The 26,619-nt window shown below is 42.2% G+C and overlaps 1 protein-coding gene across 1 annotated transcript in view; it reads right to left on the bottom strand.

Moving 5' to 3' along the window:
* The window catches only part of ENPP1 (ectonucleotide pyrophosphatase/phosphodiesterase 1), a 59,322-nt gene extending 51,577 nt beyond the window's left edge, over positions 1 to 7,745 (bottom strand). The window contains 1 exon segment of the mRNA XM_023750263.1: positions 7,509 to 7,745. Coding sequence (XP_023606031.1) covers positions 7,509 to 7,745 — 237 coding nt within the window.
* Positions 7,746 to 26,619: the final 18,874 nt, after the last annotated feature.

Below are 26,619 nucleotides of genomic sequence, written 5' to 3' on the forward strand. Positions count from 1 at the left end.
TGGTACCTCAGTATGCAGCAGATGTGCTACGCACACACCTACAATTTTGTCCTACAGAATACTAAACACAGGTAAATTAGGGTTGACATTTATTAAAACCTGCTTCATTGTGGACATTTTTACTGCTTCATCTAGTACATTCTTATAAGCAAAATATGTTTTTGTATTGCAAGTGCATGACTACTTGTACAATTGGTGCCATTGCCTTGATTTCCACTAAGGGGACAGCAGTTTTACTGCCACCATGTTTTAATACCATCAGTGTAAATGTCAATATGGTGAAAATGGCAAACAACATCTTACTATTGATGTTAAAGTACTTTGGACTTCATGGTCCCCCTGAAAGACCCCCAGTGATCCACAGGGAGCCTTTGAGTACTGCCACCTGAAATATTTTGGCTGAAACTCTACCTGTGTTATCTTATTTATAAACATATTTATCCAGAACCACATAAAATTACTCTGCAGAGCACGAGGCCCTATTTAAAAAAAATCTCGTGGCATTTGCACAACAGCATCACAGAAAACCACTGGAGTTTCTTTTCAGTTCTCTCTCTCTGTGAGCTACCATACACTCTGGATGCTCACTCGCATCAAAGAGCTTCTCAAGGGAAAGAACCACACTTCAGAGCAAGCTGCATTCTCAGGATTCTGCTCCTGAAAACCAAGATAAAAGGATCTGTAAGGGTCCCCAATCTCACCTGTGAGAAAACGTCTGCCACCTAAATGTGTGTAAAGTCCTAAGATAGGATGAGAAAATGATCCGTCCACACATGAGAAACTCCCTCCCTCCAAAATGACTTTCTATCATAGCTATTATCCTAGTCTAGGACAGTTTAAATGTATTAAGAAGGAAACTCAAAATAAGAAGAAAGCCACTTTCCTGTCTATACTGGAAGCTCACAATAACCCAGGACCATTGACTTCACACAATGCACATGGCAAATGGATGAGATGGCAACAGCCATTAGTCCAGAATAAATGAGCTAAAAGTCCTTTCACTTATAGTCTATTTAGGTGCATTCCTGTCTTCGTCTGCTCAGCTACTGTAACAAAATACCAAAGACTAGGTGGCTTAAACAACAGAAATGCATTTTCTCAGAGTTCTGGAGATGGAGAAGACTAAGATCAAGAGGCTGATCAATTCTTCCCTGGTTTGCAGATGGCCGCCTCCTCCTGTCCTCACGTGGCCTTTTCTCATTGCATGCCCCGAAGAGAGATACAGGGTAGATCGCTCTCTCCTCTCACTCTTCTCATAAGGCCACTAATCCCACCAGGAGAGTCCCACTCTCATGACCACACATAAACCCAATTATATCTCCCAAAGGACCTACCTCCAAATACCATCGCACTGGGAGCAGGGCTTCAACATATGAATTGAGGTGGGGGGGCGGGGGGAGAGACACAAACATTCAGTCCATTACAATTCCAAATATTCCAAATCACAATCTCTGGGATTGGAGCCCAGGAATCCATGTCTTTAAGTTCCCAAGTGTTTCCTATGCACACTAATGTTTGAGAAGCCTGACTGTAGCCCTGTGAGCCAGATAAGTTTCCTTCTTTGTAAAGTAGATTGTCACCATACTTTCCTACTTCAAAGTTGTTGAGGTATTGAGGATCAATTAAGAATACATGGGAAGCCCTCACCAGTTTGGCTCAGTGGAAAGAGCATCGGCCTGCTGACTGAAGGGTCCCAGGTTTGATTCTAGTCAAGGGCGCAGGCCTGGATTACAGGCTCAATCCCCAGTGTGGGGCATGCGGGAGGCAGCCAATCAATGATTCTCTCTCATCACTGATGTTTCTATCTTTCCTTCTCCCTTTCTCTCTGTTATAAATAAAAATATATATTTTTAAAAAAGATGTTTAAAAGAACAAAAAATAATATATGGGAAAATGCTTTCAAAAACTGCAAAGTGCTATGCGGATGATTATAATCATCTAAGCTTTTACTACTGACATCTCAATCAAATCTTATTCTAAAAACTACAAGTGAGTGAGGAAGCCCTAGCCCATTTGGGTCAGTGGATAGAGCATTGGCCCAAGGACTGAAAGGTCCCGGGTTTGATTCCGATCAAGGGCACATACCTGGGATGCAGGAGGCAACCAATTGATGTGTCTCTCTAACATCATGTTTCTCTCCCTGTGTCTCTCCCATTCCCTTCCACTCTCTCTGAAAAAAAAAGAAAGAAAGAAAGAAAGAAAGAAAGAAAGAAAGAAAGAAAGAAAGAAAGAAAGAGAGAAAGAGAGAAAGATGAGTGAAGAAGAAGAAAATAATGAAAAATATAAAGATGTTATCCTAACTCTTGTAATTCAATCTCGGATACGAAAATACTCGGGAACTAGAGTGATCTAGTTAATATTCAGTTGAACATTCTAGTCATTTTTTTAAATCCCTCTTAAATGTACTTTCTTTCCTTGGTAAACATATAACTTAGCTCTGATTTGATGCCAAAGGGTTTTCATGTTGGGGCACCATTCAGATGATCAGTTCTTGTTGCATAGGATTTAGGCTTAGAAGAGTAATCTCTGTTCCGCTAAATGCATTTTTGCTTATTTTTTGTTGTTTGGAGGATATTTCATGGTTGATAGAAGCATGTTTATTTTAAACAAAGGCAGAGCTCTAATTACAAGTTGTATTCCAAAAACTTATTTGTCCCTAAATTGTTTAGAATTTGAAATGCCCTTCCTCTGGGCCAAAAAAAAAAATTATAAATCACAACTAAGTTCTCTGGCTTGTCCAACAAGCCCGTAGTATAGATAAAACACATTTGCTATGTCTTAAAAGTCCCAAATGTTTACAATAGAATTATAAAAAACAAAATTAGGATATGATGGGGCAGGAAACAGCAAAACAGAATGTCCAGAGTTAACTGGAAAAGTAGAATAGAAGGGGAAAAGAAACATGTTGAATGGGTATCTCTGAGAAAGAGACTTCATCAAGTAGAAACAGCTAACATATAAATGCTGAGAGAGAAAAAGACTAGAATATGACTCAAATCAGAAGATAGGAAGTAATAGAAAGCAAGGCTGGAGGAAAGAGTTCCTTACTAGACCCACAAAGACTGAATTTGGAGTGTGGCAGCAAAGTCACGCGAACAGAAGAGGCCTTGGTATAAGGGAAGGAGAGTCATGTTTGTACCTGCAGGATGGCCTTACTTGTACGTGCCAGATAGTCACATTGAGTTGTTTGTACCTGAGCAAATGCCCAATGGCTAGATCCTAATTCTGAATCCAAGTTATTGTAGGGGCCCTGTTTGGTCTCTTAAGTAGATTGGCCTTAGTTGTAACTTTTATTTATAGTCCATTCACTGTCTTTTCCTTCTCCCTTTTATAGCAATAACTAGAGGCCCAGTGCATGAAATTCATGCATGGGTAGGGTCCATAGGCCTGGCCAGTGATCAGGGCTGATGGGGCCTTCCGGCTGCCAGCAGGGGCCTCCCTTCCCCAACTGCTGGCTGCCAGCCGCCGGCCTGGGCCTTTCTTCATTCCGCACCACCCCCTGGTAGTCAGCGCATGTCACCACAGCGAGCGATAGAACTCCTGGTCTCCCGGTTGAACTCCCGTGGGAACACTTTGCATATTAGCCTTTTATATATAGAGATTATATTACATTATTACATATATTATTATATATTATAGTGATAATTGTTATTATTCATTAATAAAATACTTAATCTTCTTCCTGAATTTACACCTAAGTGTCATCTCTATTAGTGCATCTATGTTTGAGTTCATGCCCTTCAACTGGCCATCTGAATAAGTAGTTGCACATTTACTAGTAGTCTTTCCATCTTGCCCTTTTCCAAGTCAAAGTGTCACTAGGTCTAAGTGAAAACACAGTGCATTCATTCATTCATTCATTCGACCAAAGGCTGACCTTGAGTATAAGGCACTGTGTTAGGTCCCGCAGTAAACACAACAGTCTTGTTGGGTTCCCAGAAATCTTTGGCACATTTTATTAGAAAATGTAAAACAAATACCACAAGGAGCAAATAGAAGACTTCTCTGGCCTCTAAAATGCTCTGGTTATCTTGAAATAAAATGCAAAACTATCGCTGGATTGATGCAATGCAAGTAAGATTAAGAGCAAAGAACTATCCTGAATATTCTCCATGCTGTATTCTTAGAGATAAGATAATGTGTTACAAGAGGAAGGACAGAGAAGCTAACATTCACACCCAAATTTCTGATAAACAAGGCCAACTACTGCTACTTACAAAGATGCTCTGGTCATTTTGCAATAACATGCTAAACTATGGCTGGACAGATGTTAAATTTCATAAACCAAAGAGCAATGTCAATTCCAAGTCAGATTAAGAGCAGAGAATTATCTTGAATATTTGCCATGCTGTATTCTAGAGATAAAATAATGTATGGTAAGCGGAAGCAGAGAGAAACTAATAAAATTAATAACATCCACACCCAAGCCCTAGCTGGTTTGGCTCAGTGAATAGAGTGTCAGCCTGCGGACTAAAGGGTCCCAGGTTCGATTCAGTCAACACTTGGAGTGCGGGTGAATTTCCCGCCAAAATATAAGATGGCTCTGTCTTTTGGTTTTGTTCCATCCACCAAAAGGGTGGATTACAAACAAATATTTGGTAATACGCAGTTACAATCGGCCCGAGTTTACACGTTTCCCGCACTCCACCGCAAAGCAGCCTTCACTCACCACCACTGAGACACAGGGGTCTATGTATTCAAAAGTACAGCAGAAGGTCGCAAACAAAAATAATGCTGTAGAACAGCAAACGAGAATAAAGAAATTTACTGCCGTGTGATTGAAAGTTATCTGACCCTAATTACGCCAGGGACAAGGACATTTTAAATAAATGTTCAAGTCCAACCTCAGTGGAAGTGGACATTTCAGTTCAAAAGTTAATTTGGAATCAAACAAAGGTATTTAACATGCCTACTGAGGCATCTAGAGAATACTACTTTCTATACAAGTAGAAAACGCTTGTTGGAGTTTTCTGCAGAATGGCTTAGTGCCTAGAAATAAGCATTTCCAGGGCCTACGGCCAAAAGTCCCCAGAGCAGAGCCAGCTGGTCTCCCCCTGGGATCAAACTCGATTCAGGAGAACCAGGGCGGGGCAGGATCTTCCCCTCCGTACCCACCCTCACATACCTACTCCTCATTTAAGTTTATCTGAAATATCTTCAGAAAAATGCAACAGTCATATTGTCACTGATTATCTCCTGCAAGGCGAAGCTTGTGTTTATCCTGCTAGGACCTCCCCAGTGGCTGGCCTCATCACCTCAACACCAGATGCAATGAGTCAACCCATTTCTCCAGCTTTGTGAAGAGTGTGCTCATGTTAAACCTGAAAAAGGAATCCCATAATTGCAGCTCCTTTCCAGAAGACATGTCCCAGAGCTCTTTGATGACAACTGTCACGTTCCTTTTGTAGACTTTTCCCTTTGGAACTGCATCGTTTGGAAAAGGTCTGAGGGGGAGGAAGGGGATTGAAGTAGGGAAGGGAAAGAAGAATGAGTAAATTAAGAGTTTCAAAAATACAGCAATGTGTTTTGGTGGATATTAATGCCCACAGTACTACATTGAAAGACATGGGGCAAAAATTCTTTCCAATTCAATTTGTGTGAGAGCAAAAGACCCCACCTCATGAGATTTAAAAAAAAAAATTCAGGATTGTCCTACTTGTGGAAGTCCTAGCACACTTCCATGTCAAATACCGAGTTGTGTCATCAGAGCATAACGGAATGTGGTTTCACCAGGGGATTGCAGAGGCCAAAGACTGGAATGCATGTTCCAAAGGTACACCTTCACTGACGCTGATTGTGGATCTCTGAGTAAATGAGCAGGAAAGATTTAGAAACTAAATTCAGCAACTGGAAATTTAGCAACCTTTCAAGAGTTTGGGCAGTTAGATATGATTTCACATTGGAGTGCACATACAGATTCAATGTATAATTGCTGAGTACCTTGCAGTGTGCTAAATACTGAAAGTACTGATACTAAATAATTTAAGTGATCTGAATGTAAAAGCTAAGGTCTCCCATTAACAAAAGCTAAAAAGATGACTCCAACTGAGTTCTCATCAATATCATGTGTTCTAGACTTAAACTGTGGTACATGATGCAAAAATATATCATGAGATAAAAATATATGTGATCTGGGACACTACTCTTTGAATCTTAGGCTTATTTTTTTTTTTAATCCTCACCCTAGGATATATTTATTGTATTGATTTTAGAGAGGGAAAGAGAGAGGGAAACATTGATGGGAGAGAGAAACATCGATTGGTTGCCTCCCCCACGTGCCCCAACCAGGGATCGAACTCTAAACCTGGGTATGTGCCCTGACTGGGAATTAAACCCGAGACCCTTCCGTGCACAGGAGGATGTTCCAACCAACTGAGCCACACTGGCCAGTATATGACATTATCTCTTTACTCTAGGAATGTTGGTTCCTCAAAATTCATCTCCATGATACCCAAAACAGTGAAAATGTAAACTCCTATGAAAGGAAAAAAAGGTTTCAAAATCAGAAGAGATATTCTCTACACAGCATTGTTCAATCATAATATGTAAGTGAGGATATATTTTAGGGTACACTGTACACGGAAATCTGTTCTTTCCAAATAACACAATTTACTTCCTCATATACATTGTTCCATTTGATCCTCACAATAATCCTATGCGTTGTGTAATGGGTTGATGTCTTCATTTTAACACAGAAGAAACTGAGTTTTGGGGAGAGAGAGGTTACACAAGGCCTCAGCAATTAATAACAGCCATAAAACCAATAACACGTGTTTCTGACGCTCAATCCAGCCCTTCTCACCACAAATCTAGACTGAAAAACAACCCCTTCATGTCATCAACTTGACTGTTGATCCTGCAACTATCATCATAAAACAGCTGAGGAATAATGAGGATTTTTGTTATCAACAAAAACCGTGTAATCTATGGTTAAAAGAGTGGACACTCACATGACATGCATATTGATGGGTTTTCTGAACAGCTGCAAGAAAATTCCTAAACAGAGCCCAAAGAAAAAGTATTTTCTAAAGTTCCTGATAAAACCTGAGCTCTGTTAAATCTTTTCGAGTGGAATCAGTTAAGAATCAGAAAAGTCATTAACACTGCACCCCGAGCCGCCCAGAGCCCGCCCTGCGGGGTAAAACACCATGGGTGGTTCCTAAGACCAACAGCTTTCCAGCTGGTCACTTCCCCTCTAAACACCTGGTACTCTCTGTGGGTTACAGGTGACATTTCTAAAGATCACATTATTTGTTTTAGCAGCCTGCTTTCGTAAACAGACTCTTTTATGAGCATCAGCTAATACCACTGAGAGTGAACTATCCCCCTGGGGTAAGAAGGAGGCACGGGAGTAATAAGCATGTATTCCGCCTGCAGAGCGGAGCGTGAAGGTGAACATCTGAATACAGGCTGCCTCTCTCCGGACCCCCGGTGCTGACGGCGGGGGGGACCGCAGCAGCCGGGCGCCGCCCTCCCCGCCCGGGGTGCCGCGCGGGCCGCGGACCTACCAGCGACAGCACTTTATAGGTGTTGGGGTCCTTGGCCGGCCGGGCGCGCGCCGCCTTCTCCAGCGGCTCCTCCCCCAGGTCCATGGGGGCCAGCAAGGACGCGGCCGTCTGCGGGTCCCCGGGCGCATCGGCGCCGTGGCCGCGGCTCGGGTCGCGGCCGTTCCCCGCCGGGCCCTCCCGGCGGCCGTGCCCGCCCTCGCCGCGGCTCCCACCCCCTGCATAGCCGTCGCGATCCATAGTGGCCCCGGCGCTCCCGCCCCGCCGCCCGGACGCGCCTTTAATAGGCTCCGCGGCGGCCCCGCCCCGCCCCGCCCGCGCGCCCGCCCCTCGCCGCCAGACCCCTGGCCACTCGCCCGCCGCCCGGCGCTGGAAGACGGGGGAAAGCAGCTCAACGCCCCGGATTATTTGGCTTCCTGTCTGATTTCGGCCACTCGGCCTGTCGGTTATTTTGGGTCCTGGACGTGGGCGTGTCTTTAACTTTCCCCAAAGCCTTCCCCGCCCCGCGCCCGGGCACCTTCCGAACACTTGGAGGAATCGCCCTCCGTGGCCTCGCGTCGCGGGCTGGACTGGAATTGCAGTGTGGTCTGCAGAGGGCATGAGATCATGGGGCCCCAAAATAGAGCAGGAGGAGAAGGATGCAGCGGCCAGGGTGCAGGGTGGGAGAGTGGAGCCGGACAGACCCGTGTTTCTGGATGCACATGCAAATAGACCACAGGGACGAGCATGGGGCACGTCGAAACGAACAAGAATCCCTTCAAAGCCCTGCTACCCACTACCTACCCTAGTCAGACAGGAGCGTCCAACCTTGAAGATCTGGTTTTACAAAACACACACGAAAGGAACACTTAGTTTTCTGTGTGTGTGTTGTTTTGTGTTTGTTTGTTTTTTGGGGGGAGGAGGGGGGCTCTGGCTTTTTGTCCTTGACCTTGTTTTAAAATATTTACTTATTAGTTCTTTTACACTTTCTATATTGAAGGTTTCCAAGTATCCTGTTGCCTGCCCTATCCTGAAGTTGACGCTGATACTTGATAACTAATATCAAACAGTTAATTCAATCTGAAATACTTTCATAGTTTTTGACCAGGACAGGAACAGTAGGCCATAATTCTTGGTGGGTGTTGATTCACCTTTGATTCTACAACTTTTACATTTCCTTGCTTGTCAGTTAGAAAAGCCACAAATGTGTAGTGAAGGGAGTCTTGCCTGTCAAGGGGAAACCAGTGACTTCCAGCGGCTTTGCAATACTCTGGACTGCCTTCCCTGACGAAGGAGACTTATACAATCCAAAACAGTTCATTTTCAATGCATTTTGATTACACAAATATATTACACAAATGTTTCTAAGAATGAGAACTGGTGTTTAACAGATATAAAGCGTGTGTTGTCCCCTTTGAAGTAGTCAACTTGGGATGGTTTCCCTTTATATTGACTCATTCATTCATTCAATAACAATCCTTCAATTCAAGCTTTGCATACCACATCAAAGATGAATAAAAGTAAATCTTTCCCAAGTGGCTTTCAGTCTGGTCCAAGGGAGTGAAGGCAATAAACAAAAAATTAAAACCCAATTCATATATGCATTGTAGAAGCACAAATAGGATATTTTGAAAGCTTGCTGGAAAGAGTAATAAAGACCTGGAAGAAGTAAAGACAATCTGTCAAAGCATTATTGAGATTTTCTTTTTATTATTTATTACTTTTGAGTCAACTTACAAGCCACCCAAAAGAAACAAGTTTTCACCATTTCGTAGTCACACATATTTTTTACCCCAATCTTGGCTCCCAATTTTCCCTTAACTGGTTCCAAAAATCAGAGTCAAGGACAAAGATTTGCTCAAAGGTGACTGGTCAAATGAGTGTCAAAACTTCTAAAAGCAACTCAACAGAGCCATTCCAAAGTGGCTTTGAACCTGACAAAACAAACGGAATAAGTGTATTGTCTGCATCCCAAGACCATAAATCACTTTAGAGACTTGTACTATTGGAAAAGTCAGCGCACACTCCGAACTCAAACGTCGGGGCGTCCGCAGGAACAAAAAATAAGTGAGGCAGCCTGCCCCCTTCCAGTGAACAATGGGCCCCGTTAAAGGGGGCAACATTTGCTCCTCAGTGAGGGGATTGTGTGCCCCTTGTGGCAATAGATTTCTCAAGAGAAACAGGAAATTTAGATGTTTGTATGAATTCTCCAGATTGCAAAATCTTGTCTACAAAATTCAGAAAAACCATTTCTTTAAACACTTTAAAAGCCAAACAAAATGTAACACATCTGCAGGGTGGGCCTGGCACACAGGCCACCAGGATGTGGCCTCTGCCTTACGCTCAGGCCTGGCCTGTGCCAGTTGCGACTTTTATGGGCAACTATAAAAATCCAATGGCAATTCTAAAATCAGAGGAATAAAAACGAATCAAGTATGCCACTCATATTGTTGAGCTGTAGGCATCGCAATGCCTGTCATTAAGCCTTGCCTTGGTCTTATTTAGATTCTAAATGGTCTGTGGGACAGCTTTACACTCCAAAGTACAATGAGGTCATGAGATAGAAAACTGCAACACAACTGGGTCCTCCAGTTAGTACAAAGTGAAAAGTGAAGGAGACTTATACAATCCAAAACAGTTCATTTTCAATGCATTTTGATTACACAAATATATTACACAAATGTTTCTAAGAATGAGAACTGGTGTTTAACAGATATAAAGCGTGTGTTTCACTCTTAGTCCTAAAACTCTCTGCTCTAATGATCGAGGCCTCTAGTCTAGTGCAGCAGTGAAGATGACAGTTTAAGATTTTAGAAGACCTTAACTTTTAAGACCTTAACAGACGTATTTAAATATTTTTTCCCCTGGGTGCTTTAGATGTAGATCAGACCAAAACACCAAACAAACCCCATGTATCTATGTTTGAACTACAACTTCTCAAGGCTGAGAAACAACTCCTCAGCTTTTAGAAAATGAAACATGCTGTAGAGTAATTATTTTTGCAGCTGCTCCAGAGCTTCCCCACTTCCCCCCATTCTCTGGTGAAACACCAACGACATCTAGCCCAGGCTAAAACAGAAAAAACCGCAAGGCCCTTTCATCCTTACGAGACTTAGAAAAAAACACTTCTGTGACGTTAATTTATGTTTAAGATGTTTTATATGACATCTTAATTTCCCTTTCTTTTTTGCAAGCACAGAAATAGGCCCTCTGGAGGAAGCGTGGATAACTATGTGACCTGGTACAGATTCCAAGAACTCTCTGAGATTTGGTTTTCTCACTTATAAAATGCCATTACAGCCCCGCTAGTGTGGCTCAATGGTTGAGCGACAACCCATGAATCAGATCACAGTTTAGTTCCTGTCAGGGCACTTGTCCAGGTTGTGGGCTCAAGCCCCAGTAGGGGGCGTGCAGGAGGCAGCAGATCAGTGACTCTCTCTCAATGATGTTCCTGTCTCTTCCTCTGCCTTCCTCTCTGAAATCAATAAAAAAATATTTTTAATGGATTACAAATAATATCATAAAAGTACACTGTGATCTCTAAATGCCAACAAAATGTTTAACATTTCCCAGCTTGACATAAAAGTTTAAACGTGTTTTTTTATATTCGTCACCCAATTCTTACCTTTAAGACAGAGAATATCCCTATTTCATTGTTCCATAAATTAAGCATGATTTATACATAATTTTTGGGAAGGCTTGAGCGCTACTTTTGGATATGCATCTATAGAGGGAGAGCCTGTGGGGGCAGGAAGGACTTCTTGCCCCTCTGGGGCAAGCTGTTGTCAGAATGAGTGAAGTGAACCCAAAAGTGCAAGGTGCAATTGAGAATACTAGAAACTGTGGAAAAATGGAAGATGCATAATACCCCCTCTAAAGGCACCTGCTATCAGTTCTTCACTTTTTGCTTGTCCACACTCTCTGGCCCTCCCCACTGTCTCTTGTACCTCATTTGGCACAAAATCTAGAGTTGCCAATAATCTGCATTTATGCCTTTCACTTTGTTATTGTTTTCTTTCCCCCCCCCTCCCTTCTCCTTCCTTCTCCCTTTGCTATTGTTTTCTATATGCTTCATGTCTTTTAATTTTTTTATTTGTCCTCTGTTTCTCCTTCACTTCTTTAAATTTGTCTTAGACCTATTTTTTATTATACCACTAGAGGCCCAGTGCACAAAATTCATGCATGGGGAGGTGGAAGGTCCCTCAGCCCGGCCTGCACCCTCTTGCAATCCAGGACCCCTCGGTGGATGTCCAACTGCTGGTTTAGGCCCGATCCCACCTCTTTCAATCCGGGAGCACAAAATTCATGCATGGGGAGGTGGAAGGTCCCTCAGCCCGGCCTGCACCCTCTTGCAATCCAGGACCCCTCGGTGGATGTCCAACTGCTGGTTTAGGCCCGATCCCACCTCTTTCAATCCGGGACCTCTGGCTCCTAACCACTGGCCTGCCTGCCTGATCACCCCTAACCACTTCTGCCTCAGCCCCTGCCACTGTGGCTTCATCCAGAAGGACATCCAGAATGACATCCAGAAGGTCATTCGGCTGTCCAGTCTAATTAGCATATTATGCTTTTATTATTATAGATGTTAATTTCTCTGTTGGATTTTAGCTTTTTTTAAAATGTGATTTTCTTACTAGTTGCTCTGGAGGTTATAATGCACATTAGTTTATCATCTACTTCAGATTAATACTGACTTAATTTTGATAAAATATAACATTTTTCCTGTGATACATCTTCATTTTCATTGGAGAAAATAAAGCAGAGCCTTTGGGCTCTAGGACTCCAGGCCTGAGATACAAGAAGTTACCATATCAGAATTGACATTCAATAAACTGCACATATGTAAAGGATAAAAGAAAAAAGACATTACCATATTAATATATTTAATTAGTTACCATATAATTACCAAAGTAATATATTTAGTATGGAAAATAGATTGAAAATCTTTATACAGAATGCTAATACACCAGCCCTCTGAACACCCATTAACCGATTACCTACTGTACACTGCACTAGAAACACTGGGGATAAAGAAGAAAAGCAAGAATAATCCATCCTGTGGAATCACAGAAGGAAGGTGGAGGAGGGTGGGTAGGTGAGAAGAGATCAACCAAAGAACTTGTATGCATACTAGTATGTGCATAACCCATGGACACAGACAATAGGGTGGTGAAGGCCTGGGGCAGTGGGATGGGGAGACAAGAAAGGGTCAGTGGGGGAAAAGGGGAACATATGTAATACTTTCAACAATAAATATTTTAAAAAATACAATAAATAAATAAACCTTTAACTCATAAAAAGAAAGAAATTAATGTAAGATAAATGGAATAGTAATTATTCACAAGTCTCAAACTTTCCATGTGGATCTAAAATCAAGTAATTCTGAGTTCTTGCTATCAATACATCTAGAATCAAAATTAAATTAACTTTATTGTAACGAAAATTAATTATCCAGTAATTCCCATATTATTGGGATTACCATACTTGTACTAAAGAAAAATGAAAGTCTTGAACTTGTAAATTTCATTAAAGTGTTCAAATTAAAATGAAGAAAATCAAAGTTTCAAAAAAATGTATGACTAGCCCTAACTGGCTCAGTGGATAGAGCATCAGCCTGCAGACTCAAGGGTCCCAGGTTCGAGTCCGGTCAGGGGCATGTACCTTGGTTGCGGGCACATCCCCAGTAGGGAGTGTGCAGGAGGCAGCTGATCAATGTTTCTTTCTCATCGATGTTTCTAACTCTCTATCCCTCAAGCTTCCTCTCTGTAAAAAAATCAATAAAATATATTTTTTAAAAAATGTATGAATAATTAACTATTTACTCTATGTTACCTAGTTCTTGATTGTGGAAATTTTGATAACTGATAAATCTTATACTAAAAATTTAACTGTTTTTAATAAAATTAAATAAAATTAAGGTGACTATACACTTTAATGTATTCATGATTACGAAATAAAAAGATTATTTCATATTCTTTACATCTAAAAATATTGATTTATTCTTTGTTAACATACATTCACATATACACACACACAGGTGTTTATCTTTATCTACATACTAGAGGCCTGGTGCATGAAATTCGTGCACAGGTAGAGTCCTTAGGCCTGGCTGGCAATCAGGGCCAATTGGGGCCTTCCGGCTGCTGTCCAGGGCCTTCCTTCCCCAGCTGCCAGCTACTGGCTGGGTCCTTCCTTCCTTCCACGCCACCCCCTGGTGGTCAACGCACGTCATAGCAAGCGGTCGAACTCCTGATCAGTCGAACTCCCAAGGGGACAATTTGCATATTAGCCTTTTATTATATAGGATCTGTCTATTGCACAACAATAGAAAGCAATTAAACTATAGAAAACAACATACTTGAAGGAGCACATAACTTTCAGTTTTTGAAGCCATAGTCAGGTCTTCAATAAACTAAAATACTCAGCAAATTGATTTGATCTGGAATGGAAACTAACAATATTAACATTAATTATCATTTTATTGAGTGTACTGGTCATGTTTCCATGAACTTCAGTCATTCATCCATTTGTTTTACCTCTTTATTCTTTCATTTATTTATTCATTTATTCATTAACTATTTATTGAATCATTAATATGGGCCAAGAATTATTCTAGGCGCAGTCTACAAGGGTAAGAGAACATCATTCTCCTCAAGGAGTTTAACAATCTAGTGAAGGTATCTGGATCTTAATCAAATAAGTATTGAGAATTAAAATAACAAATGATAATAAATACTACAGTGAAAATGTATGGGAGGCTAAAATGAGTGTCTGAACCAATCTGTGGTAGGGGTAGGATGTGGTCAGAGAAGATTTCCCTGAAGAAATGAGGCTCAAGCCAAGATTTGAGATAAATAGGGCTTAACTAGAGGAAGTGGAACTAAGACCACAGAGCCAGATGATTTTGAAATATGGCTTTTGTTGGTTGTGTAAGATCTGTATATAGGAAGAAATGACATAGATTGAGCATGAATCATAAACTGGAGACTATCCGTTCTTAATCCACCAATTTTTATTCATTCTCTTTCATACATGAGAACAATTCAAGAACCGCTGCCCCGCCCTTCCCCTCCCACTCCCCCCCCCCCCCCCCCCGCCCCAACTCAACATTGCCAGAACTAATTTTGGTATCCAGAGAGTAAGAAACACTTGAATTAACAAGTTAAATTTTTTTCAAAGGGATTATAATAATATACGTTTGAAATGTAATTCAGGTATAAACATTTTGAAAATAGGAAGAGAGATTGTAAATTGGGTAAAATATACATTTGAACATAGGATCAAATATATATTTTGAAAATAAGGAGAGTCACATTAAATACAAAGGAGATTCAGAAAGAAGGCAAGTCACAGAACAATGTTGAGGATGGAAATCAGTAAGATATTTTTATTTTTATTTAACTTGAGTTGTGAGACACCATAAGAAATAAATGGCAACTCAGCTGGCCTGGTTCAGTGGTTGAGCATTGACCTATGAACCAGGAGGTCACCATTGGATTCCTGGTCAGGGCACATGCCTGAGTTGTGGGCTCGATCCCCAATAGGGGGCATGCAGGAGGCAGCCTATCAATAATTCTCATCATTGATGTTTCTATCTCTCTCCTCTTCTCCCTTCCTCTCTGAAATCAATACAAAAACTATTTTTAAAAAGAAACAAATGGCCTATAGTAGGTTATAATAGGAAATTGAATGTCTTGTGTTTTTTTCTCCTCAATCATATAAAGTTAAACTTACAAAGACATTTCATATGAATAAATGCTTGGCAAACAAAAAAAATGCAACAAAAAGATTCACTTTGGTTATTTTTACACTTTCTTCAGAATAGACATGTTTGAACCTTATACATATGAAGTGGTAAAATGTATCAAAATCTCATTTTAGCAAATTATCATGTGTCTTCCCAGGCAAGGGGATGTGGACGCTGTGGGCCACAACGTTTAGGCCTTTGTCTGACTGTCCACAAGAAAGCAATTGGCTTCCCAGCCTGGAGCAGCGGCTGCCACAACAACAGAATGGGCCACCCTGGTCTCTAGCAGCTGCTGTATTGTAAACACAAGTGAAGTCACCCCAAGTGGAGACAAAAAGGACTTTAGGGATTCACTCAGGCATGCTCTCCTGCTCTGGGGAGTAAGCCATGACTGGGCCTGGCTGGGAAGCAGCTGCTGCTGGCAGACCTATCAGGCGAGCCGCTGAGACATGGAGGTGCTCTTTCTGAGCAAAGGCTTAAAGCCCATGGTGTCTCTAAAAGGCTCTGACACAAGCAATGGTAGGTGCCTTGTTGCGATGTGACTCTATTACACGGAGACAATAAATGATGGCAAATAGTAAAATGATACTAGGTATCACTTTAGGGGTGTTTACAGTATGCTAGGCATTGAGCTGTGCCGTTTACAGATGCTCTGTGATCACTTCTCTGTACTGTTCACAAACCGGCAACAGCTAGAAAGCTGTGCCGCCGCCACCCACAGGCAGAAGGCAGGTCTCATCAACTCTATTTACGGGTGAGGAGATGAAAAGTTTTCACTAGGTTCACAATGTTCAGTTGTACCAAGGAACCACATTTTTAAACCAATTCCTTGTGGGTGGAGTGGGCTATTAGGTTGTTTCTAATCTCATTACTTCAATGATACAATGAATACCGCCGCATGTACCACATTTCTCACATGTGTGGCTACATTTGTAGGAAATGCTGGATTGTCACTTATTTTAGTTTCTAAGGGTCCTGGCAAATGGCCCTCTACTTAGGATAAATGAGTTTACTCTCCCACAGGCAATGCATGAGTGCTTCTGTCCCTATCCCCATTGGTAACATGTTTTCAGGAGGTGACTCTTGGTGGGCTCCTGGATGGCGGCTGGCCACCAGAAAGACCAAGCGATGATTACAGGCTTGAAATGTTCAGCCTGTGAGATAATAGTTAATATAATTTGTGGTCTCTGCCCCCGGTTGCTGGCACGGGGCTCCTAAAACACTTGTAAATTCCTAAGTGATAAGAGCACTAGGAGCACCTCTTATTTTAATGAGGTGACTCTAGGTGGGCTCCTGCATGGCTCCTGGGTCGGGGCTGGTCACCAGAAAGACCAAACCATCATTTAAAGCTTGGAATTTTCAGCCCTGCCCTCCCCACTTTGCCAAAGAAAGGAGAGGGGATCCAGATGGAGTTTTATGGGTCTGAAAACTGCTACAGTTCTGTAAACTAGGCTAGGGATTGTGACATCTTATTGGGCTCTGTGCCCTCACCCTCCTAATTAATCATTCTTTATTGTTTTTTTCTAGTTTACATTGAACAATACCCTTGTTGCCTGCCCACCTACCTTGCCCTAGGAACATCATGCTCCATTAACCATCTTCATACTCTTGGTGTCCCATTGCCAATCCTACCACACTGTTCATTGTGATAATTGCACCCACTTGCTTCAAAGAATTAAATGCCATCATCTGGCTTCATTTTTCTGTGGCTTTCAGGGAGCCCAGTTCTATAAAGCCATTCCCATTCTTAGAAAAGAATGGCCTCCAGAAAAAAATTACATTGAGCTCTACACAACACTGGTGCACCCTCAGCAGTGCATTCTTTATAGATTTAGTTAAATGCATTGTTCTGGTCTCTCCCACAGCAGATGGGCTTTCTGGCCTTACAGAGTATATTCACTCTAGCATGCCCACATCTATAAGCCTTTGATTCCTTGCTCAACCTTTTCTCACGGACTGCCGGAATTTCTACTTAAGTGAATGTGAGCCATCATTTCCCCAAAGTCTCCAAAGCCAGCCTAAGTCTAGCAATGTATTAGCACCCTCTTCAGTGGATCCTGCCAGTTTAAATCCCGTGTCAAGAGAGAGGGTTCCTGTATCAATAAACTCTTATTTTACTACATTAATATTATATATTTTATGCCACCTGATTTGGCTCACTCCCAAGAGTTCTCTTAGAAACTGCCAATATATGTTAGCATATAGTGTAACTAGAGGCCCAGTGCACAAAATTTGTGCACTGGAGGGGGGGATCCCTCAGCCCGGCCTGCGCCCTCTTGCATTCTGGGAGCCCTTGGGGGATGTCCGACTGAGAGCTTGGGGAGCGGGCCTAAGCTGTCAGTCAGACATCCTTAGCACTGCTGTGGAGGCAGGAGAAGCTCCCACCACCACTGCTGCGCTCACCAGCCGTGAGCCCAGCTTCTGGCTGAGCAGCACTCCCCCTGTGGGAGCACAATGACCACCAGGGGGCAGCTCCTGCATTGAGCGTCTGCCCCCTGGTGGTCAGTGCACATCATTGCGACTGGTCGTTCTGCCATTCAGTTGATTTGCATATTAGCCTTTTATTATATAGGATGTCCCTTTTCTCCTCTAGGAATCCCAGCAGTTCCCCAGCTAGATATCATTTCCCCTAGTTATTGGTCTGGCTGGCAGGTGTGGGGATAGGAGGGGGTGGTTATATCCTGAGGTAGGCATGTGTTTTTCTTTGCTAGGCCTCAGCATCATCTACAAGGTGAGAATACTAGTCTTTAAAAAGGAAGAATGAGTCCATTCTGCTTCTTTGGAGCCCTGCTTTCCATTCGAGAACAGGGAGTTTTTGAAGAATAGTAAGATAAATTCTTCGAGAGAAGAGTCATGGACGCAAAGTAGAATACAGACACAGCATATTAAAAGTTGTTGCCTAATTTTTCTGGTCATCTCTGGGAAGAATGTGAAACTATATTTTTGACCCTTTCAAGAAACTACAAGGAAGTTATTTCTGAGTCAGGATGCTTAAATTACTGCTTAGATACTTCACATAATTTTCTAGTTTTGTTTTCTTTATATCATTCCTAGGATGTTTTGAAGACATCCTAAGTATTTATGCGTCTATCTGTTTATATGGACTCTTAGGACAATCACAAAACCTATCAAAAAATAGTTGTTTCACCCTAGCTGATTTGGCTTAGTGGATAGAGCCAATCTGCCTGTAGACTGAAGGGTCCCGGATTCATTTCCAGTCAAGGGCACATGCTTAGGTTGTGGGCTCGATCCCCAGTAGGGGGTGTGCAGGAGGCAGCCGATCAATGATTCTCTCTCATCATTGATGTTTCTATCTCTCCCTCCCTCTCCCTTCCTCTCTGGAATCAATAAAAATATATTTAAAAAAATAAATGTTCCTCAAACTTCAGCATTTGGAAAATCTATTTCCTAAAATATAATTACTCACACTACTTCCTCCTTTCCTAGCAGATATTTTATTGGGACATTTTTAAAATATGTTTTTATTGATTTTAGAGAGAGAGAGGAAGGGCAAGGGAGAGAGACACAGAACAGTGATGAGAGAGAAACATCATCGATCAGCTGCCTCCTACAGGCTCCCTACTGGGGATCCAGCCTGCAACCCAGGCACATGCCCTGACCAGGCATTGAACCCATTCATGGGCCAATGCTGAGGCATACCAGCCAGGATATTGGGAGAGTTTTGTTTGAAGAGTGGGTGAATAGAAGAGGAGGGGGTGGCAGGAAGGAAGTACATGCTTAGGTTGTACCAATATCGGTGAGTGTCAACTGGACTGTACCCAATGTAATTTATTTGGGGATTGAGGGGGGAGATCTGTGGCTGTTTGTAAATAAAGGTAGTTGAAGAAATATTTTGTGGTGAGAAAAGCTCTGGATTCAGTACACCTTTGCTAAAGTCCTAGTTTCTCTCTTTAATAGTTGGATCACCTTAGCCAAGTCACTTCTTTCCCCTTTGGTTTCCACATTTTAAAAGTGAGGATAATAATGCTATGAGATGTGCCAATCTCAAAAAAAAAAAAGCTGTTAAAATGTTAATTAATATTATGGACATGAATGTCTTTGTAAATTTTTCAAGTCCCATTTGGGTTGTGACAATGTTCCTGTTGTAATTACTATGGAATAGTTGTAAACGGAAGGCAAACTGTTTATTCCTACAGTGTGAATTTGCCACTATGGGGTGGTGCTTTGTTTCCTTTAAAATTCCTAGGATTTTTATTTTTTAGTGTTTCAAACTAAATATGTATTGGTAAAAATAACTTGTAAACATTGTATGTTTAAATGAATGTTCATTTTTCATTTCCTACCATGACTTTTGAAATATATATATATATATATATATATATATATATATATATATAATTTTTTTTTTTTTACCCTGGAAAAAAAATCTGCAGGTCTTAACCACAGAGAAGGCAAATAGGCTTTTCTTAATTGCTCCAAAGGACATTCTTTGTATAAATTTTTAGATATGTCTGAGGATCAAAAGTAAATTTCTAAGTATGAAAAGTTCTATACAAGAAGATGACCCTTTATTTCAAAGTAAAATTTGAGTTTAAAAAGAAAAAATCAGGGGGGGGGGGGGAAGGACACTTATGTAATACCCTTTGTAATACTTATAGCGAAAAATAAAAAATAAAAAAAATTAAAAAAAAATAAAAAGAAAAAATCAGTGTCTTTTTTATATATGTTGAGGTAAACAGATCTAACCTTTCTTTCCTTCCCTCAGCCGTAATGATCTTCATTCCTAAAGAAATCACATAAGATTTGTTTGCTGATGAACATTATTTCGACCCTATCCTGGCCTATTGCCACTTCTTTTGAGTCTGTTATTCCAAGGTGACATCAGATAATAAGCAGCATTCAAGTATCCTATATAATAAAAGGGTAATATGCAAATTGACCCTAACAGCAGAACGACTGGGAATGACTGGTCACTATGACACACACTGACCACCAGGGGGCAGACGCTCAATGCAGGAGCTGCCCTCTGGTGGTTAGTGCGTTCCCACAGGGGGAGCTCTGCTCAGCCACAAGCCAGGCTGATGGCTGCCAGTACAGCAGTGGTGGTGGGAGGCTCTCCCGCCTCCTCAGCAGTGCTAAGGATGTCCGACTGCAGCTTAGGCCTGCTCCCCGCTGGCAAGTGGACATCCCCCGAGGGCTTCGGGGCTGCCAGAGGGATGTCTGACTGCCAACTTAGGCCCAATCCCTCGGGGAGCAGGCCTAAGCCAGCAGGTGGTCATTCCCCGAGGGGTCCCAGACTACAAGAGGACACAGGTCAGGCTGAGGGACCCCCCTGAGTGCACAAATTTTTGTGCACCAGGCCTCTAGTCCTTTCATAAGAAAGATTCTAGATAGTCAGTCCTTGATCCTCTTTCCCCACCCTTAATATCTCCTGTTTTTTCCTTCCAGAGATATGTTATTGTTATATGATATACATAACAATTAGATACAATAATAGAAAATTGTATCATTACAATTTCACGTGAAGTGAAGGTTTTGCGGATTTTAGGTTACTCTTTGACTCACGGTAGAAGAAGTCCTTGAAGGATATCATCCTGTTAAATAAACAGCCCTTTAAAATGACTCTCCTGTATAATAACAAGCTTACAATGGGAAATAATTAAGTTCATAAAAAATAACTACATGGCTTGTATAGCATCCCATGTTTTTAAATTTTTCACCAGTATGAGGACCAATCTGTCCACAAGTTTTAAATTTGGGAATCATCCAGTTTATTCCAAAAATATCAGGCAAACTGGAAGGGGAGAAAGAAAATAATGTTTATCAAGTTGAATTATTTCAGTTGGCTGTTCCCTTAATCAAAGCACTGGGATAACTGCCAAATTCATTCCCGTGGGTGGCATGCCACACACTCCTCGTAGAACCAACATACCAGGAGTGTTTATAAAGGTGAGCCCTCTGCTCAGCAGGGAACTGGGAATTCCAGTGGTTCTATACACCTTACCCTCAAACCCCATGGGGACTAGGACCCCTGATGAAATCCCCCATATTTTCAGATCAAAGGGTATATTAGATTTAGAGGATGTGTGTTTCAGGAGGGAAAAAACAGCCCCCCAAAAATCAATATTATGAAGCAATTTTATATTTGGAAAACCAAACAAAAATGCTTATTTTGAAATTTGTTCTTGTTCTTCATTTGGTTTTCTAGGGGGAAGATGGATTTCGAAACATTGAATGATGTTCATACTTTTTCATCCTTTCTGCTCCTGTGAGAATTTGCCTGATTTTCATGCCAGAGCCAGGACTTGTACTGAGAGTCGATGTCAGCAAGACCACCAGCTTCCCAGGGTGCAAAAGAGAGAAATCCAGCCCCAGTCAGCTCCCCGGCCCAGGGCACAGAGGTCCTGTGTTTGTCCCACCCTTTTTTTCCTCGATCAGCTTTCCTTTTCCCAATGCCCGGGGCCCCACGTGCAGCTGAAGCCATGTGCCTAGGGAGTGAGCTGATGGCGCTCTGGATGAGAGCTTGGATACCAGGAGGTGGCCATCCCAGGCAGAGCAGTTTTCTTCCTTCCCAGTCTCCTGAGAGAAAAGTAGGAAGGAAGAGAGAGGGGGGAAACCCAGTTCACATTTATCAATATGTGCTTACTTAAGTGTTTTGCTAAGTAACCATAGTAAAATACATTGAAACCAGACTTCATTACTGCAACCGGAAAGAATTTGTCATGATTAATTGCTTTAGAGTCTTCAACTCCTAAAATATAGCTCTGCTACTGAGAATGTACTAAGAGTTCTCAGAAAACCTAGGGACAAAGTTAAAATCACATCTGCTGGAAATATCAGGAAATATTAATGCATACATATAATCGTGTAATCTTGATTATTTCTTATGGAGAAATAAAGATGGAAGTCAGTTTACCACACAGAGGAACCAACAGGAATTGACAAAAAGGATGATGAATTGGATAGATTTCTATACCTAAGATTTACTGAATATTCCCACTTCTTCTCAATCAATGTTGAGTCCAGAGGAGTAAAGTCTAAAGATTTTGTGGTCTCTATGTTCTCTAATAAAAAAACAAACAAACAAAAAAAGCACCTATTGCACATAGATTAATCTTTTGAGAGTCCTGAGGACCCCCAGCCTCCGGAAGCACAGATCTGGTGTCAGATAAGAGCGGCCGAATCTCTTCTATGCACTCACCAGCAGAGACTCTGATGTCAGAAACCAAAGTCTCCAGATTCCCGCCAGCATCCCACCATCACCCAGCAGATGCTGAAAGGGCATGATTACTGCATTAGAAATGCCTTTGATCGGCTTAGTGCTTTATTTACCTCTATAGACAGTCCCTGACTTACGATAGTTCCACTTACTTTAGACTTTACGGTGGTGCTAAAGCAATATACTTCGAATTTTGAATTTTGATCTTTCCTTGGGCTGGCGATATGAGGTACGATACTGTCTAGAGATGCTGGGCGGTAGCAGTGAGCCACAGTTCCCAATCAGCCACGCCATCAAGAGGGTAAGCAACTGATACTCTAATGCATTGTGTGGCCCGCACTCTTTGGATGTTGTGCTTCATGTGGTAGGTTCTATGGTGAAAAATAAGCAGAGAGGAGGAGAAAGTGTTTTAGGGAGAGGTGGTTGCAATTTTAATCATGGTGGCCAGGAAAGGCCTCACTGAGAAGGTGACATTGGACTAAAGACCTGAAGGAGGTGAGAGATATCTGGGGGAAGAGTGTTACAGAAAGAGGGACTCAGCAAGTGCAGCTCTGAGGTGGGAGCTTGTTGGAGGGATGCCCAGGAGGCCCATCTGGCTGGAGCCCAGTTAGTGAAGGATGATCAGAGCAGATGAGGTGAAAGAGGTAAAGAGGTGGGGCCTGGAGGTGAGAGGCAACCCCGACCATCCCCAAATCCCGTTTCTACAATACTTCATCTGTATATTGTATTGTGTGTTTACCACCCCAAAGGAAACATTTCTGCATCAAGCTTCTATCCCTTTAAGAACCATGCTTATCTTCGAATTCATCTTAGTTTATAGAGGCCGTCCTAAACAGCCATGTTCACGAAGAAAGGAATCCTTTCAGAAAGACCTCAGAGAATATATGAAAAGGTTCTTTGAAAGTCATCACATTTTGCAACTGACTTTCAATGCACTGTTGCCAGCTGCAGTGATCTGTTTAAGTAGATTCAATGGCTTTTTTAAAATTTTTATTTAATAGTTGATTTTTTCCTACTATTCTTAAATAACCTGAACATTCTGAGCTTCCTGGTGTTCCCTTTACAAGGAAACTGACAGCATGAGAAGAAGCATTCTTTTTCCCTGGTAATGTTCCCAGCAGATGTCGGACCATCTGAGGTTCTGTGGTTAAAGGGCATAAATTTAAGAAAGACTCAAGAAAACAGACATCCAAAACATCACCTCATGAGTGGTAGTGCTGTGTTAAATACTATGGTTTGGGGTTTGGGAATTGAAAGAAGTACTTTTACTAAAGTAACTGCCTAGCTGACTCTACTCGAGGGCGAGGGAGGGGTGGTCGCATTCCCCAACTCAAAGAATTCTGGTCATAAACTCAATCCAATCTGCCCTTTTGCTGCCTCTGAAACCAGAATCAAATCCTTAGCTCCTCCAACGCTGTTCTTAGCTCACATTGACTTTTATCAAATACTTATTACATGCCAACACTTACGGACACAATGAGATTTAATCCTCACAGTAACCACTTGAAGTGGTACTATTTTTATTCTCCTTTTACCAAGGCAGAGACGGGGGCTTAGAAATTCTGCTGAAACAATTGTCTGCTAAGTGGTAACTCAGGCCCAGAGCTGTGAATCTTTATTATTAGACTAAAATGCCTCTTCCAGACACACTCCTTCCATGCAGTGTAGGTCCATGGGCTCCTGAATTTAATCTAAAGTATTCTAATGGAAAGGAAAATCCTGGGTAGGAAATGAGTTAGTGGCACCTAGAAGCTCTAACCACTAACAACAAAAGGATCCCTCTGGCAGAACATGTTGGCAATTTCCAGGTGGCAGGTGGTTTGGGGGAATGGGTGAAAAAGGTGAAGGGATTAAGAAGTATAAATTGGTAATTACAGAATAGGCACAGGGATGTAAAGTACAGCATAAGGAATATAGTCAATCTTATATAATAAAGAGGTAATATGCAAATTGACCATCATGCCCTGGCACAAGATGGCCACCCCCATGTGGTCACAAGATGGCTGGCAGGGGAGGGCAGTTGTAGGTGACCAGGCCAGTAGGGGAGGGCATTTAGGAGTGACCGGGATGGCAGGGGTGGGCAGTTGTGGGTGACCAAGCCAGCAGGGAAGAGCAGTTAGGGATGACCAGGCCGGCAGGGAGGGCAGTTGGGGGTGATCAGACCAACGGGGGAGCAGTTAGATGTCAATCAGGCTGGCAGGGGAGTGGTTAGGGGGTGATCAGGCTGGCAGGCAGAAGCGGTTAGGGGCAATCAGGCAGGCAGGCAGGCGAGCAGTTGGGAGCCAGCAGTCCTGAATTGTGAGAGGGATGCCCGACTGCCGGTTTAGGCCCGATCCCACAAGAATTGGGCCTAAACCGGCAGTTGGACATCCCTCAAGGGGTCCCAGATTGGAAAGGGTGCAGGCTGGGCTGAGGAACAACCCCTTTAGTGCATGAATTTCGTGCACGGGGCCTCTAGTAATTTCATAATAATTATGTATAGGTGAGATGGGTGCTAAACTTATTGAGGTGATCACTTCGTAAGTTGTATAAACGTCTAATGACTGGGTAGTACACCTGAAACCAATATAATATTGTAAATCAACTGTAACTGAAAAATAAAAAAATTTTTAAAAAGAACCTTCTGGCAGGAGAGACAGTATCAGGTGTGAGATCAGCTATTCTGGCTGGTTCGTGCACAGCCATGGCCTTGGCCTCAGCTGGGAAGAAGAGCTGGAGGGTAGCCGCACACACACTGAGGAAAGAATCCAGTCTTTTTCTGTCCTTTTTCATTTTTATCTTTATAGATTTCTGGGCTTGGAAATCTGCCAGCAAAGCCTGAGAACAGCCTTAGGAGACCTGTTGGCAACTCCCTTAGGAGTTGTTAGCCAAAAGCGTTAATCCTTGCCTCATCTTGAGACTTGTCTGCTGGGAGTAACTCAAAGGTATTCTTTCAACCAAGATCATTAGTTGAGCAAGGGAGTCATTGTGGCTTAAGTGTTCACCTTTGATTACTAGGTCGAGATAAGGACTGTTCTCTCCTTTTTTCCCCCCCTTGAGACCTTAGATAGTGAAGTACTTTTGACCTTGTGCATAGAGATCCTCTTTCCCACTGAGAATAACATGGGGAGAAAGAGGTGAGAGGCGGCAAGCTAAATGTCCATTGCACCACTTCTCAGCATTCATGTTTACAGCATCAGCCTTCACTTAGGCCACAGGCAAGTGGTTCTCACCAGCAGTCAGGAAGAACCATAGCATTTCTAAGGTCAGCCATGCCCCTGAAGGGTTTCGGCCATGCCAACCCAAAATATTGGTTATTTGAAGCTAAAGGCACTGGAGATATAGGAGTTGTAGGAAGGGCTCTCTGACCTCTCCCTTTATACCTAAAAACAGACCATAAAACCTCCCATGAGAAAGGTGCCCTCCCCGCACCAGGGAGAGAACATTCTTTTTTTTTTTTTTTAATATATTTCTTTATTGATTTCAGAGAGGAAGAGAGAAGGAGAGAGAGATAGAAACATCAATGATGAGAGAGAATCATTGATTGGTTGCCTCCTGCATGCCCCCCACTGGGGACCAAGCCCGCAACCCAGGCATGTGCCCTTGGCCGGAATCGAACCTGGGACCCTTCAATCTTCAGGGTGACACTCTATCCACTGAGCCAAGCTGGCCAGGGCAGAGAGAACATTCTTATCACCAGAGACTTGTATACAAACAAACCTATTAAAACAACCCCTAACTTCCACTAGTTTCCCCCAAGCATTGTCTCCTCACTGTCTCACAGTTTACTGCCCCCAGCCCAACCCCCTTTGTCTTATTACCTCCTCCCAACTTACCATTCTTAGTTTTAAAAGATATATAAGCTGTGGGGATTCTTCTGCTTATCATTTTTCTTTTGAAAACTCCCATGTACGCATAAAAATATCAAATAAAATGTGGATGCTTTTCTCCTGTTAATCTGTCTTTTGTCAGTTTAATTCCTAGGCTCAGCCACAGAACCTAAGAGGTGAAAGGAAGTTTATCTTTCCCTCAAGCCCTCTTGGAATGCACGTTTTTTTTCCAAATAACTGGTGACATAAACTAGCCAAAGTGATGACAAGTCCCTTCAAAATATTTTTCTCCCTTTTTGTCCTTATGCATTCTATTCATGATCATTGAAGAAAATTTAGACATACAGATAAACAAAAAGAAAATAGGTAAAATTAAAACCACTCAAGGTACCACTACTC

The sequence above is a fragment of the Myotis lucifugus genome, unplaced genomic scaffold, assembly GCF_000147115.1.
Source record: "Myotis lucifugus unplaced genomic scaffold, Myoluc2.0 scaffold_11, whole genome shotgun sequence".
NCBI classification, from domain to species: domain Eukaryota; kingdom Metazoa; phylum Chordata; class Mammalia; order Chiroptera; family Vespertilionidae; genus Myotis; species Myotis lucifugus.